This window comes from Pterocles gutturalis, unplaced genomic scaffold (genome assembly GCF_000699245.1).
Source record: "Pterocles gutturalis isolate BGI_N339 unplaced genomic scaffold, ASM69924v1 scaffold32090, whole genome shotgun sequence".
NCBI lineage: Eukaryota > Metazoa > Chordata > Aves > Pterocliformes > Pteroclidae > Pterocles > Pterocles gutturalis.
Genome location: NW_010146893.1, coordinates 27,327 through 45,760, shown reverse-complemented (window position 1 = coordinate 45,760; position 18,434 = coordinate 27,327). Strand labels below are relative to the sequence as shown.

The following is an 18,434-nucleotide window of genomic DNA, read 5'->3' as shown; positions in this document are numbered from 1 at the left end:
ATATGATCCGATGAGTGCCAGAAGGAGCTCAGTGCTCCCGGGAGAAATATGTGACAGGAGGCTGGAGGGAGGCAGGGGAAGGAAGGGTAGGAGCTCCCCACCACAGGAGCTGGGATCTATTAATTCAGCTCCAGCTGTACTGAGAAACTTTACCCTTATGGTGGCATAGCTGAAGGGAGACGATGTCTTGTTCTTGTCTAGCTATCGTGAGACAGGCATAGAGAGGTGTTGCAGGTCTGATGCATCACTTGAAGAAATCTCATTTTTTTAACTGGTGAAGACTGAAACAAAGAGAAATGTCTTTTTGCAACCCCGCTAAGCATACTTGCATTTACCTAGTAAAATATCACCCAGGTACCAGGCACTGGTGCATAGAAATAAAATATGCAATACATGGAGTTTAACTATTCTGGCATGTTAATAAACTTCAACTGTCATTACTGAGTACAAGCTTTGCTAAAGAAAACAGAAGGGAAGTTGTGAATGTAGTCTGTCTGTGCTTAATCTTAATAATCATCCTTTTAATGTTGAGAAAAAGAAATGCATTCTAAGATTTGTATAAGTACATATTAAAAAGGAACTTTTTTTTAGTCAACTAGAGTATTTCTTGTTTTTTCATATGAAGTATGAAAGGGATCCATCACAGCTGCGGAAAACCTAGTGTCTAGAGCTCTCCTCCAAATGTTTTGCTCTGTGTATGCTGAAGGGATGGGTGAGATGCTGGTGCTGACAGTTCTCTCTCTTCTTCAGGGTCGGCATGTCAAAACGGGTCAGCTAGCAGCCATCAAAGTCATGGATGTTACTGAGGTAAGTAGAGGAACATTCTGCTTTTTTAACAATGTGGGTAAAATTTAATAATGAGAGATGGCATATGGCTTACTTTGTATTTGCCTTGAAGGGCATGGTCCTTGCATGTGAATGTTTGCTTTCTGTTTGCAGGACCTGACCTTGAGTCCATGAGCCCTTTAAGAGATTTCTGTGTGCTTGTGTGCCAGGGCTGCTGGTTTTCACAAATTGCTTTGCCTGGTCCCAGGACTTAAGAGCACATGTAGCACTCCCTTTTCAGGAATTTCTCAAAAGAGGGAAAAAAGTCACATTCCCTGCTTCCCATTATTTTTTTTTTTCAAATGTAGCGTTTACTGAAAAAGAAGGTGAGAAGAATGCTTGATGTAGAGAACAGTAGTTTCCCTGGTACATTTTCAGCTTAAAAAGGGTACACATTTATTCAAAGGAATGGGTCCAATAAAGTTCCAAGAAGCCTGAAAGGAGAAACATCTGCAGGAATGATGAGCAGATTGCTGGCAGAATTCAGCAGCGTAAAGTAGTAGTTATAACTGACCCGGGGGAATTTACTGTGGAGCTTTAGATGGGAAATTAACCTAGCCAAAGAAATAAAAAATATATGCCCATATTTGAATCCTTAGATGGCTTGCAGTTTTATGCTGTTCAAAAAGCAATCAGTTTAAATTAAGTCTTCAAAACAGATCAGGAAAAGCATGGCTTTTCCCCTGTCGATTCCATTTGTGTTTTGTAGAGGTACATCCACAAATTAACACAACAGTTTCAGAGTTAAAATCAAATGAGATCCTCCTGTGTGATATCTGCAATGCTTGACTGATATCATGCTTCTGAAGAGAGGTTATGCCTCTTCAAACCAAGCGTCTTATTCTCTGAACTCCTCAATCTTATATAGGTATTAGGGGAAAAATTATATCAGTGTGTGTGCATTGTACAAAGCAGGGGGTCTTTGTCAAGCTGCTTATATTAAGCAAAACTCCTACAAGGGTGTTGCTGCAAAATGTTCTTTATTTTAGTGTGTGCATAGGTGCCAACAAATAAAAATGGCCTTGGACACAAGCTCCTAGGCAAGTGGCTGGGGTGTGATGGGTAAACAGGCAGGAGAGAGAGGAAAACGACACGGCAGGGTCAGGTCAACTGATAGGACTTCAGTCCTATCTCTGAATCTCTTTGTGATTGATGAGCAGTGTGATTGCTGCTCTCTAACTTAAGCTGTTGTGTCTGCTAAGAGCTAGACATTCTTACTTGTTAGATGGCCTCATAAAAATCAATTTTCAGCTGGAGATTTTCAAAGGCTGCCTTCATGAGGAGGTAGTGCTCTTTTGCTGCAGTTAATGAGCAGGCAAACCAGAGAAGAATGAAGGTGCATTGTCATACAGTGAATGTTCTCTGCGTTGCAAATGTTTCCATTTGTGGAGCAGTTTTAGATAGGGCAGCTTGCTGGACTGCACAGTGAAGGCTTCTTCCATAACGTTAAGACTGGCTGTACTTCACACTCCCTCTGGTTTTAATAGCATATATTAATCACAAACAGTTGTAATGGAGAAGTTGAACAGCAAAAGGAAAACAATTGAAAAATGCTGTTATAGTATGGCTGAGCTTTTACTGTGGGAGATGGCTTATGTTTTGAAATTTTCTGTAATTTTTGTCTGGTTTTGAAAAGTCTGGTTTTTATCTCACAAGCTCATGCTTTTTTGGGGGATGAAGGGCAGTCAGAGGGAGCAGCTTGGAGATGTTAGCCCCATGCAGCGTAAAACTGTTGCTCCTACCAGTGGAGCTCATGTGGTTTTGCTTCAAAGTCATGAGCCTGTGGAAGCTAAAAATGTGGTGTAAGTTCTTCCAAGTTGTGCTAAGTCAGCTTCACTTTTTGACACCGGGCATGGATGATAGTGTTGCTAACACCAGGCATGAGTGAGACCATTGCATGTAGCATTTTCTCAGTGGCAGATGTGGCTGTAGGATATTCCTTGCTGGTTCCTTGCCTGTTTCCCAACACTTGTGCTGACACAACTGCCCTGGGGACCAGATGGTGACCTGGATCAGTGAGTAGTTCCCAGTTCCAGGTTAAAAATACCCTCACTCCTCTCTTACCCCCAGTTATTTATAACTTGGATCGGTTCGTTGATCTAGTTTAGCACATGGCATTGCAAACAGTTGTGCTGTCGCTATGAAGAGAGTGGCCTGCGACTGGAAGGGAGCTGCCAATGGCCGTGAAGGAAATGGGACGGTATCTCAAAGCGATTTTGCTGCCAGAGATGACCGTATAATCAAGCCATGGCTTCAGTTCTTCAAGAGATGGTTTCCTGAACACCCCCTTTTGCTGGTGGACCGTGCAGCTCCATCCTGGTTCTAGCTCTCTACAGCTTATGGGGATGGTGGGAGGAGAGAACGTGGGGACAGAGAAGGCAGTGACGTGACTGCCACCCTCTATGCTGCCCCAAAAGAAATACTGAAGGAACCACAGCCTCAAATTTACCTTCTACACCTGCTTGAAGAGCTACAGTTAGATGAATTGCTCTTGTAGGCTGATGGTAACACTAACTATGTCCATGACCGTGGGAAATGGGGCTTGAGTGGAAACTTCCACAAAACTGAAATTGTGGGGTTTTTTGATAAGCGACTACTGAAGCTCTTATGCTTTGTGCATGTTTTGCTGGCAGTGTTATGCATTTCTGCTTAAATACAAGCAGTGCTATGGACAATGTCTGATTGTGTTTTGTCTAACCTGCATTGAAAACAGACACAAGACTTACTTTCTTCTGAGATACATCTGATCCAGTGCTTGCTTTGCCAAATGCTTAACAAATTAGAAAGCCTGAAGTGTTGGCATGCTCTGAGGGCACACCTCAAATTTTCAGTTTTCAAGGCCCAAATTCTGCAGTTCACACATTGCTTAGGACCAGTGAGGTTACGTCAGTTCTGGGCTGTAAAGCTTTGATCATGTGAATAGGAAGGGATGTCAAAATCAGAGTGAAAGCTTCCCTTTAAAAAGCTTTGGTTGGCATGAGGAAAATGAGGTAGTATAACCTCTGACTAGAGACATTGGAAGAAACATTACAGCTCTGTAATGTACATTGTGCTGTGGAAATGCTCTTCATCCTTCTCAGCTTTTCTTGTGGTTTTCTCTTCAGATTTTAATTTAAAAAAGAATGGTGGTAAGGATGAGAAAAGAGGAGGTGGGCTGAAGATATCAGCTTGATCTTTGAATATATTATGACTAGTTAGTACTGCTGCCTGAAGTGTCGGGGGGGGGGCTGTTCCTGTGCATAAAACTTTACTGTCTCTTCTACTTTTCTCCTCTCTAAATAAATTAAGAAAAGATCTAGAAGATTGTATGGATCTTTATAGCTCTTTAGATCTACAGCACTGAAGCAAGTCCTGTAGGATCTAAAGATCTATAAGTCTACCTAGAGTAGAGTGGTACATATGTAGGTCCTATTTTCTCTTTCTGAGGGCAAAGCTAGAGAGCATTTAGGGTAAAAAATTTCACTGGAGCATAGAACAAATAAAAGTGAAGAATCACCAGTCCTCATCAATTGAAAGCTATTCTGTTGTTGGAATGAGCCCAATGACCGTAAAAGGGAACAATACAAACTATCAGCATATATACATGTTTTAAAAATTATTTTCCAAAATGTACATATGTGGGATGAATCTTGGGCTGTATGCATGTTGTCGGGGAGGTGTTATTTAAGAGATTCCTGTAGTCTGTCATTAATTTTTTTATTGTAGAGTCTCTGTTCCTTTTGGGGTATTGTTTTGGAGAAAGTGATGTTCAGTCCGTGCTGACCCCTTCCACTCACTCACCGTGCTGTTGGGTTTCCATGAACTCCTTGCTGCTTTGTGCAGCACTGTGGCATACCAAGTGAGCCGTGACTGGTGTTATCAGATATAACACAAGTACATTGTAAGATTTGGCAGTCACTGTTTAGTTAGAAGAATCCATTTTCTTGTAATGCAAATAACATTTAAAACCTTGGCAAAGCTTGCTTGGCAAATCTGCCTGCACCTAAGCTGTTAACTTGCATTACACCCTAAACAGACAGCTTGACTCTGCTTCACTCTTGGAGGCTTTCTTTGCAGCTGCACGGTTGTTTCCAGTGTCACTCCTGTGTTCCCCTTCCAGCGATGCTTTACTCTTTGAAAGGCTTAGTAACTGATTTTGAGGGAAAAACACCATCGCTTCTTTTTTATTATAACCCCTGACGCTGCTGCTTCTTCCTCCTACCTCTTCCCACACACACTCTTGGCATCCCTTGGGAAAGTTTTCCGCATGCCTTTTTAATAGCAGCATTTCTCAGCTCTTGTGCCCAGTGTTTCATGACTTGTCCAGTCTAGTCTGTGTAAAATTATGCTAAGTAAACAACTGGATCCTGTATCCTGCTGATTTATGGAAGAAGCTGGATTGCTTTTAGTGCTTGCCTGTCTTACCCTTTCTGTACATGCTCTGCAGAAAAATTAACAACCCCAAACCAAAACCTCCAGGCCTGCAGAGAAACACGGCACATCTCCCCTGCCTAGACAGGAAAGGTTACCTGAATTATTCATTGCTGTCTTCCGGACTCTGCTGACTGCTTTTTTTTGTTGTAGTAGGCAAGTCACTTTGATTCTTGTGAGTCTATGTCTTAGGGCCTATGTGGTGTTATAAACAACGATCATGTGGATGATCTGTCCATCTTCTGTAAGACATCTCAAAAGCAGTCTGCAGAAAGACTGCAGATGAATATGTGCTCCCACAAATGCAAGCAGACAAAATGAGGAGAAAATAAAAGTAATAACCACTAAAAGTTTGCCTTAACTTTTATGTGGTTTTGTTTTGTTTTGTTTTTCTTCACTAAAACCCAAAGACTGTGTGTGGATTTTGATCTGTTTGGAGGGGAAGAAAAAAGGAAAATAAAAAGTTGATGCCTTACTGTACTTGGGAAATGCAGACTTCACAGCACTGTGCAACAGAACTAGGGCAAGCCAGTCTGGAGAAGCTGAATTTGGGTTGGCCTTTTAGTGTGGAGACATGAGTGTGCTGCTTTACCTGACTTAGCACAGCTGCCTGATAAATCACATATATACCAGTCCATGGCAGTACTTACTGCTAAGTAAAGCAAACCTGAAGCCTAAAAAAGTTACTAAAAAAGAGTTACTAAAAGCCTTTGCTGTGCCCCTTCCTCTTGAATTGGGGAAAATTAATCAAGAACCTAAAAATTCAGGTAGTTCCCATGAGGGCGTACTGGCATCTTGCTTGCTTGTCCCTCAGATGTGAGGTTGCTTACTAGTGCTAGCCTGTGCAAAATTTTTCTTTAGTGAAACAGTTACCTGGCAAAACAAATAATTGTTTTGTTCTGTGGAAAAGGTATAAATAGGAAAGGTATTTACAGTGTGGATAGCCCTGCTGTCCAGTCTCTCTCCTGAAGCTGATTAACCTCTGATAACTTCCAGGGATTAGGTCAAAAAAAGAAAAAAAGCTTCTGGGAGCTTCGTATTACAGTTCAGAGGAAAACAGAGCTGGATAGGGTGATCCCTTGAGCTGTAACGTCTGGTTTGAGAGGAGGTCAAAAAGAGCTACAGCAGTCTTGCAGCCGGCAGCGCAACCTTTTTTGAGCTGCAGAGTTTCTATAATTGACTGTTTCCCTCCTTAATTTGAGATCCTGCACCTAGCTCTACTGCATGCCCTCTGCCAGCAGCCTGGCACTGTTCTGCTTTACCATGGCCTGGATGCCAGGATGCTCAGCTCTGTGGTGCTGGCTGACCCCGTGTGGGATTGGCCTCTGCTGCAGCCCCTGTCAGCTCCATGCTGCCCATTTCTCTACGAGACCCATGTTTAGGTCAGGCAGAGGTGGTCCTGTCCGTCTTCAGGGTGAGGGCTATGCATGGTGGAGGGGGTGCTCGCGGTGTCAGACATGTCGTAACACCTGTGTTCTTGGGTGACAGGGCAGTGTTTAGCCTGCCAGCTCATTGTCCTGACAGAGTAGAGTGACATTTTAACTCTGGAGAGCCTTTTGTCCTTACAGTCATACGAGGAGCAGTGACTTTATCTCCCAGCAAGGCAAATATATCTAGCACCCAGCTTGAGTCGGAACTGCGATTTTTGGACATGATTCTAGAAACTTCTGGAGCAGTGCTGGCACCAGTTTGGATAAAGGAGAAACTTTCTTCATCCGAGTCCTGGGGTCGTTAGTAAGACTGTCAAACTGGAGAAGTTTATTTGGGAAGGGTAGGATGGGAAGGAGAGGATGTTGGGTTTGATGTGGTTACAAGAGGGAGGTTGAATGGGGAGTTCCACATACCATTTGAGGTCGAGGCAGAAAGCTGTGACTGTTATCTAGCAGCTTGGGAAACGATACTCAGCGTGGATTGACTGGAGAAGCTGGTGTCAAGCACCAGGACTCTGCATTGCTGTGTCCCAGCAAAGAGCAGCTTTACACTAATACGGTGTGGTTGGGGGAAAAATTGGCACCAGGGAGAGGAAAAAAGAGATGTAAAACATTCATACATTCTCGTTTCTCTATCTGCTCTTTTCAACATACAATTTCTTCTTAGTGCAAGATTTCCAACTTAGTGAAAGACTGTTTGCGTGCACAGCCTGTTGTCCGTTGTCCTTGTGGGTATACCTCTCTGGGTATTTTAACATCTGTGTTTTGGAACGTGGTTGTTTTAAGGCTGGAAGAAACAGATGTTTTCCTTTTGCCATAAAGATCCTTGAGGGCACCATTGCTGCCTCACCAGCATCATTGTCTGTTAACAGCAAAAGAGCTTTGACTGTGAAGGCTTCGTGGTGCTCATTTAGTAGTATTCCTGTTGCTTGGCTTTTCAGCTGAGGTCAGGAGCTGGCTTCGTACTCAAGGCTGATCATGGATCGCTGTGTTAAGAAAGTGCAAAGAAAGCTGTGTTGCCTCTGCCTTCTCATCTGTGTGCTTATGGCAAGTCTGATGTGCAAGGTTTTTGTCCTATCTAGCAGATGTTTTGCCAGTACCCTCTAAATTGTAATGTAAATTGTAGTTTAGATTACACAAACTGAATATATGGCCATGTAAAGGGAACTTTGCTCTAGTTCGGAGTGCAGAAGAATCTCCTTGTTTTAGGGAGGCAGCTTTGAAATTTTGCCTACCTGGCTGTAAGAGAACCAGGTAATGCTGCTGTAACACAACAGATGATGCTCAGGATACACTCCTCAGCTGTGGCACTAAGATCTGTTATTGCTTGTCAGTATGTGAGAGCACATGTTTAGTACTGGAGCATAATGGAAACTAGAAGGCTGTGTAGGCTACAGCTAACTTCCATTGGCGGAAGGGCAGGATTGCGCATTAAGAAGATAGCTCTGCAAGTTTTGAGCTCTTTGGACAAGTCTGGACTTTCTCCTTAAAAATTTGTTTCATTTGGTCTGATGGTGCGACTGCATTGACACACTCAGAAGGAAATAAGTCATCTAGGTGAGCTACTGACTGACGTCTGTTACCATTGTTGTAATGAGCAGGACAGGTGGCTTGAGTTCCAGCTTTTGGGCAGTATTATCAATCCAAGTGGGCAATGCTTATGCATTTAACTGTAATCCTGTGCCTGTTTTTCTTCAGTCCTTAGGCTCAGTACCTGCAGTCGTCTGGAGATCTTCTGTTAGCATTGACAAGGAAGTCACTAATGACAATGTGATTTCATACGTATATGAATGGCTGCTAGCATCTATCTATGTTAAGGAAATCTGAACCCTAATATAAGCCGTGATGAAGGCTCAGTGTGGGTAGTGTGCAGATGCTTTCACAATCATGATATTTAACCTACTGGTCATACCTGCACTGACATGAATTTGAGCAATATTAGCCTGTGCAAGTTCTAGTGATGGAGCATTTCTTCTGAGCTGAGGGGAAGCATTCATGCAGGTGGCCTCGACACAGGCATTTCACTGCTGCCTTCCCAAGCACTGAGCTTTGTTTGTTCAAACTGTCTGATGAGATTTGAGTTCTGATGGGAAACAGAAATGGTTTGTGTGCAGATAACAGCAAAAAGCACAGGACTGCATTTTGTATCATTTCTGTCAGACACACAGCACAGCTCAATTTATCCCCAGTGAATCAGACATATTGTCTACTCAAGGAAAACAAGGCAACCCTGTCAATACAGTGTTAGAGCATGTGTGCTCTTGCCAGTTTGAGCAGAGTAAAAACAGTGAGGACTGTGACACAGCACTGTGCTTTCATTTTAGCAAGTATCTAGGCAGAATCCAGGTCTGCAGTGTAGTCCTGCCTGAATAGGCAAACAAGAGATCTGAGGTCCAGTGTGAGCTGCTGTCTTTCAGAGGTGCACTTTAACATCTGGCCTGGGCATTAGGATCAAACACAGGAGAATTAATTAGCTGTTTATGTTAAAGGAGATATATCTGCTTGAAATGTAATCTTTCTTGACTGTGTTTAATTGTAGTTTCATAAACTGCACCTGCCTGTGGGCTCCTCCTGTTTTTGCTGTGACATTCTGTATTTTTATCTTGGCTTCCTAAGGAAATGAGGCTTCTTGGTGATAGTGTGTGCATCCTGCCTTCTTTTCCACCAAATACCTTTTGGATCTGCTGGCCAGCTTCGGCCAAGTTTAGTAAGGAGGAGAAATTCCAAAGATATGAAGTCCCAACAAGTTATGTGAAAACTGGCAGGCTGTGCAGAGAAGAGAGAGGCTGAAATTTATAGCCTCTGCTTTGGGGATGGTAGTCAGATCTTAACCACTGTCCATTATCTGTCAGCTGGCCACTGTTTTGTAGTAAATCAGGGGGAGGAGGTAGATTACTGGTTTGGGTTTTTTTTTTTTTTTTAAAGAAAAAGTTCTGATGCTTGACTTTTCAAGTGAGTGCTGCAGCTATAGGAATGTGTGCAGAGTAGCACATGCAAACTACTTTAAAGCATTTAAAAATCTCCCTCTGGTTCTTTCTTTAGTTTATGGGTCCACAAATGGTATTGTACATTTGAGATTATTCTGTGTGATTGGCAGGACTAGGGAAGGGATTGTGCCCCTGTACTCGGCACTGGTGAGGCCGCACCTTGAATCCTGTGTTCAGTTTTGGGCCCCTCACCACAAGAAGGACATTGAGGTGCTGGAGCAGGTCCAGAGAAGGGCAACGAAGCTGGTGAAGGTGCTGGAGCAGGTCCAGAGAAGGGCAACGAAGCTGGTGAAGGGTCTGGAGCACAGGTCTTATGAGGAGCATCTGAGGGAGCTGGGGTTGTTTAGTCTAGAGAAGAGGAGGCTGAGAGGAGACCTTATCATTCTCTACAACTACCTGAAAGGAGGTTGTAGTGAGGTGGGTGCTGGCCTCTTCTCTAAAGTAACAAGTGATAGGACAAGAAGAAACGGCCTCAAGTTGCTCCAGGGGAGGTTTAGGCTAGATATTAGAAAAAATTTCTTCACTGAAAGAGTGATCAGGCATTGGAACAGGTTGCCCAGGGAAGTGGAGTCACCATCCCTGGAGGTGTTCAAGAAACGTGTAGATGTGGTGCTTAGGGACATGGTTTAGTGAGTTAGGTGGTGTGGGTTGATGGTTGAACTTGATGATCCTTGAGTTCTTTTCCAACCTTAATGATTCTATGACCTCTCTCCCCCTCTTTCTCTTTCTTAACATGTGCATGTGTATATATAAATATAAAATAGCAATGTTAGTCTCCAGACATTTAAAGTGTTTTCTCCAAGTCTCTCAACAGTGCTCCTTTTGCAAGATCAGTTTGAGTGATTGTGTAGGGGAGTTGTTGCCTAAAATACAATCTTAAAGCCCAGCTCCTAGAACTAGAGATAATGGCAGCAAGTGCTAATGCACAAGGACCTGGGAATTCATTGTACTCTAAGCTGACTTGTAACCACAATGAGCAGTCCCCTTGTGCCTAACAGGAAAGCATTCTTCTGCCCCTGTTCCCGGTCTCTTAAACGTGCAATGGGAAGCACGTGGCTGCGCTAAGTGTTAAAAGAAGCTTGAAGATGCTGTGCAAACTAGTTCAGTTCATCAGTGTAAGAGAAGGTGCTGTTTGTCTGCTGAGCCTAGAAACGTCTCAAGTCCTTTCCAGCAAGGGACCTGCGTACATTCCTCTAGGTAGGTTTAATCCAAAAGGAATTGAAGTCCACTGAGCGTGGTTTGTATAGCCTCTCTGGCAGAGAACATTTTCTACTGCTAAATAAAAGTGGAAAGGTGTTGTCATTAAATTGCAAAGGTTGCTGCTTCATAGTAAACACAGAGTTTAGTTTTGCGCTCCTGTCCTTGCCATCTCTCTTAGTAAGACCCTGCTTCAAGCAGGATTAGACTGATGGGAGTCTGGCCAAGGAGGCATCTCTTTGTTCTGATGATCCCTGGGTTTTTTGGTGTTGTTTGTTTTGTTTGTTTGGTTGGTTGTGTTGTTTTTTTTTTGTTTTGTTTTGGTTTTTTTTTTGTGTCAGGCTTTATTTCGCACATGTTTTGATCTGAAAGGGGTGTCTGTGGGAAGTGAGTGACTTAGCTGCAGAAGCAGGTACTGTTCCTGTGTGGAGGGCGCATTCTGTTGTGTCTAGCCTCATGTCCACCAGGTAAAATCGTAGTTTCTTTACCCAGCTCATTACTGGTGTAAAAGGCATGGTGAGAGTTCAACAGCCTGCTCTCTTTTGCACCTAGTTCTGCAGGATTATGGGGACCTTCGCAAATGTGTCTCTCTTTGCATAGTGGAGAGGTCAGTTCCAGAAATGAACTTTCAGTTTTTTTGCGTGTCAGTTGATGGACGAGGTGTTTCTGCAGTGTTTTACTAGAGCAGGGTTATTTTCCACTGTAGCTCCTTCATCCTGAACTGAGTTTCAGTGTTTGATTCTAGAGCTGCTAAGAACTAAGTGCAAATCCTAGTGTAAATGCCACAGCACACAGACCTTTAGATAACTGTTACCCATCTGGCAAAGCACCTTGGCTGTGTGTGCAAGAGTGAGAAAGGAGAGTGGCCATGATTCCTGAAAATAATTTTCTTATGTGGAATATTTTATTGAATGGAAATGTAATTGGGCAAACAGACCGCAGGCAACAGGGAGAGCGAGCATCCTGGTGCCTGGCTGCTTGGCTCCCCCTGCGCTAACCTGTCCTCCTGGGCCAGGGCTACGGGCAGCCAGGCAGCCGTGAGTCACTGCTGTGGAAACAGTGATGCAAAGGCAGCACCGTTAAGGAGGGTTTTATTTGTCTCTTGCATACATCTCATTTTGGTGGCCTTTTCTCTAGCATTTATTGATGTTTCCTCTCTTTGAGTGTGTGAGACAAACCCATTTTTTGTAAATGTCTTAGTTGGTTTTCACTCTGAATTTTTCTTTTTGCTTTTCTTGCTACTCCCCTTTGCAACAGTTTGTTTAAACGTAAAGCTTTGAGTCAATTATAAAATGATAGAGTTGCAGAGATTTATAGATCAGAGGGGTCTGCATCATCAAACAAGTCTTTACTCAAATTTGAGTCCCTGAGGGTGATATTGGTTCCTATTTCAGAATTGCTGCTGCTCCTCAATTCTGGTTAAAAGATCTTGGGAGGTATACCTAGCCTAGTCTTGATTTGCACCACAAATTGTTAGAGTTTACACTGTTCTCCTAAAAATGGATGGATCAGCGTGTAAATGCAAATTCATTCTCTTTCTCATGCCTACAAATGTAAACAAACAAACATGAATGTAAATTCAGGAAAGGATTTCTCGAACTCACAGGAAATAGAAGAGGAACAGTTTCATTCTCCATTTGTAAATGTTCAGGTGGCATGCTATTGTGATGGCAGTGCATCCTCCTGACATAGGTGTCTATGGGTTTTCCCTATTTTCTATTTACTTCTCCCTTGAGATGTGGTTTTACAATACAGCAAAGCCAATTTGAGCCAATTTGATGTCTGGCTGCTACTCCAGGAGCCCTGCCTCTCTTCCCTGCCTTTCCCAGCTTCCTTTGTACCAGCATCCCTCTGGTCCCATCCTTCAGAGAGCTCCACTGGCAAAGAAGTATTTTATTTTTGTTTCCTTTATTTTTTTTTTTTTTTGAATACAGATTAGGTTTCTACTGTTTTCTCCCCAGCAAAAGCTGTCTGGGGGGTAGGTGAGCAGGCAGAGCAGGGAGAGGGAGACAGGGGCGGGGAGCTGGCCCGCAGCAGCCTCTCTTCAGGTTTACAGCTTGGAGGCCACCTAGGGAACCGCACCCCCACAGCCATGCCTCTACAGTGTGAACCCAGGAGGAAAGCTGGCTGTGTCTGCTTTCCAACAGCCTGGCCACATCTTTCTTGGACACCTGTGACGGCTGCTGAGGGACTGTTTGTAGTGCTCCACACCTGCAGATTTACGAATAAAGAAGGGAGTGTAAAGGTCTTCTGCAGGGATTCCCCCACCCTCTGATTCTTTCCACTGTGCAGCTGGCTATTTTTAGTCCGCTTGTTTGCCTCAGAAATTACTTCACTTTCTGCTTTGGACCATTTCCATCACATTTATTGTGATTCTGAATTCCAGTGTTCAGGCTAATGTCAGAGCAAAGAATCACTGGGTGGCAAGGTCGGTTCCAATGGTGGAGCCAAAAAAACTGTACTGAGGATGTGTGATGCCAGCTGCGTCTGATCTGGTGACCCACAGGAGACTGGCTTTGGTGAACCACATTTTGGACCATGCCCCGTATTTGCAGGCACAGAACGTTGTTAATCTTTAGTTTAATGGTGCTTTGGTTAGCAAATGGTGAAAGAAAACAGCGCTTTGGTGGGCTAATCCAGGTAGCCAAAGTAGATCTACCTCTGAATGACACCTCTGCTTTAAGTGAAGTCCAGAATCAAAAGACCAGCCTGCCCTTGCTGTGTATGCTTGTGGGGTACCATTTCTAATTCACTGGATATTGCTCTTTCTTTCTCCAGATATTAGTTAGGTATGGTTTAAGTCAGCAGTTTCTTTGGCGATAAAGTTGTTTTAAGATACATAAAGTGTTAGAACAGACTTTAGTTTGGGAAACAGTGCTCATTTTAACATTCTTGCGTATGATGCACATCTAATGATTTGCCATTTCAAGATGTAAAAAATATGTAGCTAGTTCTGTAATAAGTGCATTTCATACAGGTGGTTGCTAAAGCAGAAGAATACAAATCGGTGGGTTTGGTCAGAGTGTTGTAGTTTCATAGGAGAGATCTCCTGACACAGTAGCATCCCTGAAGCAGTGCTGGATCCAGAGGGGGAGGAAATCTGCCTGGCCGTTAATAGGAATTTTTCTTAGAAAAAAAATGGAGATGTTTCTTCTACTGGTCTTCTCTGCAGCTTGATAGTGCATGAGATTAATATTGTTGTGGAAACTCTAGTACTCCGGAGCTGTATGTTCAGTGAGCAGCATAGAGTGTGCCTATTGGTAAGGCACAATATAGATCAAAAAGTTGTATTTCAGTTTTTGGGACTGAAGAAAAAAAAAAAGACATTTAGTATCAAGCCTACATTCTTATGACTTGTCCACATTTTTTTTTCTGGGTCTTAATTTTAAGACCCTGGTTTAGGTTGGGGGTCTAATCCATGGTTCACAAAATACCCATATTCGTCAGCCTTTGGGGGACAAACGGCTAGAATGTGGATAAACAGTCGCAAATGCTCTGGTTATCATAGCTCCACGGCCTGGTGTGTGTTCCTTGAGACATGGCCATCTTGACCCGGTGTGGCTGATGAACAGTGATCTCTTGAGCAAGGATTTTTCTAAATTTTTCTTCCTGGATGTGCTCAAAAGTGAGTACTTGTGTGACTGCTGTCATCACTAGTACTTGTGTGACTGCTGGCCATCACTAGAGGGCTTCAGAGTGAGAAACCTGCTTGCCTTCAACATGATGTCAAGAGCCAGAAGTTTCTTCTGAAACCTGATACACATCAGCAACGTAACAGAGATTTTTGAGTTATGCTGGTAGGAGCTTACTGCTGTTCAGCGGGTTTTTTTGCTTCTTCCATTCAGACAACTTGTTTCATCATGATTTTTTTTTCCTTTTTAACCTTCTCTTTTAATCATCTTTACAAGATGAATGGTAAAAGAGGTCCTTACCCAGCCCTTCAGGTGCAAGGTGAGCAGGGCTGGTGGGCAGTTAACAGCGGATAAATGGTTTTGCAGAACCCTGCACCTCCCCAAAGGGAAGAGGACAGGACACACAGGTTGTCAGTGTGTGCAGGCACGTGCCCACTCTCCAGGTGAGTGCCACAGTGTCATTGTTAGGGAGAGGTGAGCAAAACTGGGTTGTAACTGTTGCATGGCAGTACGTGCTATGGCTCCTGGGGAAAAATGTCTACTCATGAACCAAAGGCATGAGGTAATAAGGGCTGTGTTGTGTGAAAGACAACCTTAGCTGAGTGCCTTGCTTTGAAGAGGTTTGCCAATGAGTTGGAGAGTTGCCCTCAGCCAAACCCGCTTTCAGTGAGGAAGTTTTATAGGTCATGAAAAGCAGCAATGTCCTTTTTTTCCACTGTGCCTTGCCTTTATATGCAGGAGCGCACACGGACTGCCGTCATCCCTTGTGCTTTGGATCAGTGGCTCGGCCTTAGCCCAGGGAGAATTGCAAGTGCCTCTGATTTCTCTGTGTGGTGTGGGAACACTGGAGCACATAATGGATGCAATTCAAAGACAAATGCTAGCTCTTTGCTACTGATCACTTTGGCAGAAACCCCCAGATGCTCAGAGACTACAGATGGACTGATCTGGGGAGAATTGTCCAAAAAAAAAAAAAAAAAGCACACACAACCTTAGAACTTCCTTCTTTTATTTTAATTACGTTTTGCTATCTTTATAATAGCCTCCCTGTTCTTCCTTTTCCTATTCTGCACCCCCTGTCCCTTGCTTTTTAATTCATGCCAGCCAGAGCGCAGCTAAAGGCTTTTCCTAGCGGAGCGTCATTTGTTAGTAAACTGGCAGAGACAAGCTTAACCAATTTAACCAAGAGTTTCTGTGAGGCTTTCATTTCTGACTGGGCTTTGGGATTTCTCCATGTGCCTGTTGGAGGGACGAGGCTGCAGGAAACCACAGGAGAGGAGCCTCCAGCCATGACGGTCTTTGTTCAGATGCCTGTAGTCTGGCAGAAGCTGACCTCCACAACACATGGTCTTTCACTTAGCTGCCTCTTTCCAGCTATTGGAGAGGTCTGATTTGCTGTGTGTGGGATTTCTGCCACTTCCATGCTGCTTAGTAATGTTCCCAAACCAGCAGATCCTTGCCTTGGTGGTGGAGCTGGAGCTGGCAGGGTTGCTGCAGCCTGTCCCTTTGTGCTTGGCTTCATCGTTATGCTGTTTGCTCTGAGCAAATCTGGTGCCTTAAAGCATATCCTCCTGAATTTTGAAGCTCTCCAAACAAGGGCGTTGCCAGGGTGTGCAGAGATGCTGTTAGAAGAGCAAAACCTCTGTTTGAATTGAAATTTGCCAGAGATGTCGAAAACTACAAGAAAGGGTTCTTCAAGTGCATAAGGAGCAGAAACAGAAGGAAAATATTGGTCCTGCTGTTAAACAGGAGAGGTGAGTTAGTCACCCACAATGCTGAAAAGGCAGAGGTTCTCAACACTTTCTTCTCCTCTGTCTTTACCAGCACTTTCGGGCCCCAGGCCTTGGGAACAAAAATCCCAGTTGATGCAAACACAGACCCACCATTAATGAAAGAAGAGTTGGTATGTGAACTGTACCAAGAGCTTGACCCCTACAAATCGATGGGCTCTGGTGTTATCCACCCAAGGGTGTTATGAGAGCTGGCTGATACCATTGCAAGGCCGCTCTCCATAATCTTTGAGAAGTCGTAGACATCAGGGGATGTCCCAGAAGACTGGAAGAAGGCAAATGTCACCCCTGTCTACAAGAAGGACTTAAAGGAGGATCCAGGAAATCATAGGCCCATCAGTGTTACCTCAGTCCCTCGGAAAGTTGTGGAATGAATCCTCCTGGGGACTATTACAAGTCAAATGAAGCACAGGATTGGGAAAAGCCAGCACAGATTCACCAAGGGCAAATTGTGCTTGACAAACCTGATCACCTTCTATGACAGAGTAACCTGCTTGGTTGATGTGGGTCAAGTGGTGGACATTGTCTACCTGGATTTCTCCAAGGCTCTTGATACGATTTCCCACAACCTCATCCTGGAGAAACTGATGGGTTTCAGTCTAGACAAGTGGTCTCTGTGGTGGATGAGGAACTGGCTGACAGGCCTCACACTGAGGGTGGTGGTAAATAACTCCTTTTCAGACTGGCAGCCTGTCACAAGTGGGGTCCCCCAGGGATCGATATTGGACCCAATGCTGTTTAATATCTTCATAAGTGATCTGGATTATGGGATCGAGTGTATCCTGATGAAGTTTGCTGATGATACCAAACTGAGCAGGGAACTGGACACTTCGTAAGGGAGAGCTGCCCTGCAGGAGGACCTGGATAGGCTGGAAGAGAAGGCTTACAAGAACCTTATGGAGTTCAGCAAGGACAAGGATAAGGTCTTGCACCTGCTAAAACATAATCCATGAGTGCAGCCCAGGCTGGGATCTACCTGTCTGAGGAGGAGCTGTGTGGAAAGGGACATGGGGGTCCTGGTGAACAACAAGCTCAATGGGAGTGAACAGTTGGCTCCTGTGGCAAAGAAAGCCAACAGGATGCTGGGTTGCATCAACAACAGCTTCACCAGCAGAGATAAAGAAATCATTATCCTACTGTACTCAGCACATGTCAGGCCACACCAGAATACTATGTTCAGTTTTGGTCCCCACTATGCAAAAAAGTTGTGGACAGATTGGAGAGGGTCGAGAGAAGGGACACAAAGATGATCAAAAGACTGGGAAGCCTGCCATATGAGGAAGTGCTGAGAGAACTGTGTTTGTTCAGCCTTGAGAAAAGAAGACTTTCACCTTATCACCATGTTCCAATATTTAAAGGGTGGCTACAAAGAAGATGGAGACTCCTTTTATACAAGGAGCCATTGGAATGATCTTCCCTGGGAAGTGGTGGATTCCCCAGCGTTGGATGCTTTAAGGTTTGCCTGGACAGAGTGCTGGGCCATCTTGTCTAGACCATGCTTTTGCCAGGAAAGGTTGGACCAGATGATCCCTGAGGTCCCTTCCAACCCCGTATTCTGTGATTCTTTGGATGTAAATGCCCAGCCCCCAGCTTTGGCTGGGATAATTGCTCTTTGTTTCAAGTCAGTGTGATTTAAGACAAGATTTTTCAGACTGTCACTTCATCATGTTACAGGACTAGTGTAGTAAAAAGGTGTAGTATCTGATGGGGTGGATACCTTGAGCACAGAATTTACAGGCCTTTTTCTGCTTATGAATCATCTTCCCGTGAGACCCCGTAGCGATAGCATTACTTTTGTTTTAAGGGAAAAGTCCCTGAGAAGAAGACCATTTATTTATCTGGACAAGAGAGGCCATCTGTTTTGTTTTTTGGTTGTTTTTTTTTTTTTAAGTGCTTAACTTCTGAATTTCTCCTTAAGGAAGGCACCGCTCCAGGTGTTAGATGCAAGTGCAGCTCCCGTGCGGATGCTGGCTGGCAGGTGCAGCTGGGCGGGCTGGAGCCCTGTTTGATGCACGAGATGTGGTGGCTGCTGGAGGCTGGGAAAACCAAAATAATACTCTTTTTTTGAGAGAGACCAGATTATTCCTGTATAGGAGAATTTCAGTAAAACACATTAGGCAAATTGTTATTTTACAGTCAAGTTGCTGAGTGTTGCTTTTTAAC

The 18,434-nt window shown here is 43.9% G+C and overlaps 1 protein-coding gene across 1 annotated transcript in view; it reads left to right on the top strand.

The window, feature by feature from the left end:
- Positions 1–708: 708 nt before the first annotated feature.
- Positions 709–18,434, top strand: part of LOC104470834 (mitogen-activated protein kinase kinase kinase kinase 4) — a gene marked incomplete at its 3' end in the record, with an annotated part of 44,485 nt that continues 26,759 nt past the window's right edge. Inside the window, exon 1 of the mRNA XM_010085897.1 lies at positions 709–807. Coding sequence (XP_010084199.1) covers positions 709–807 — 99 coding nt within the window. The remainder of the gene's footprint in view (positions 808–18,434) is intronic.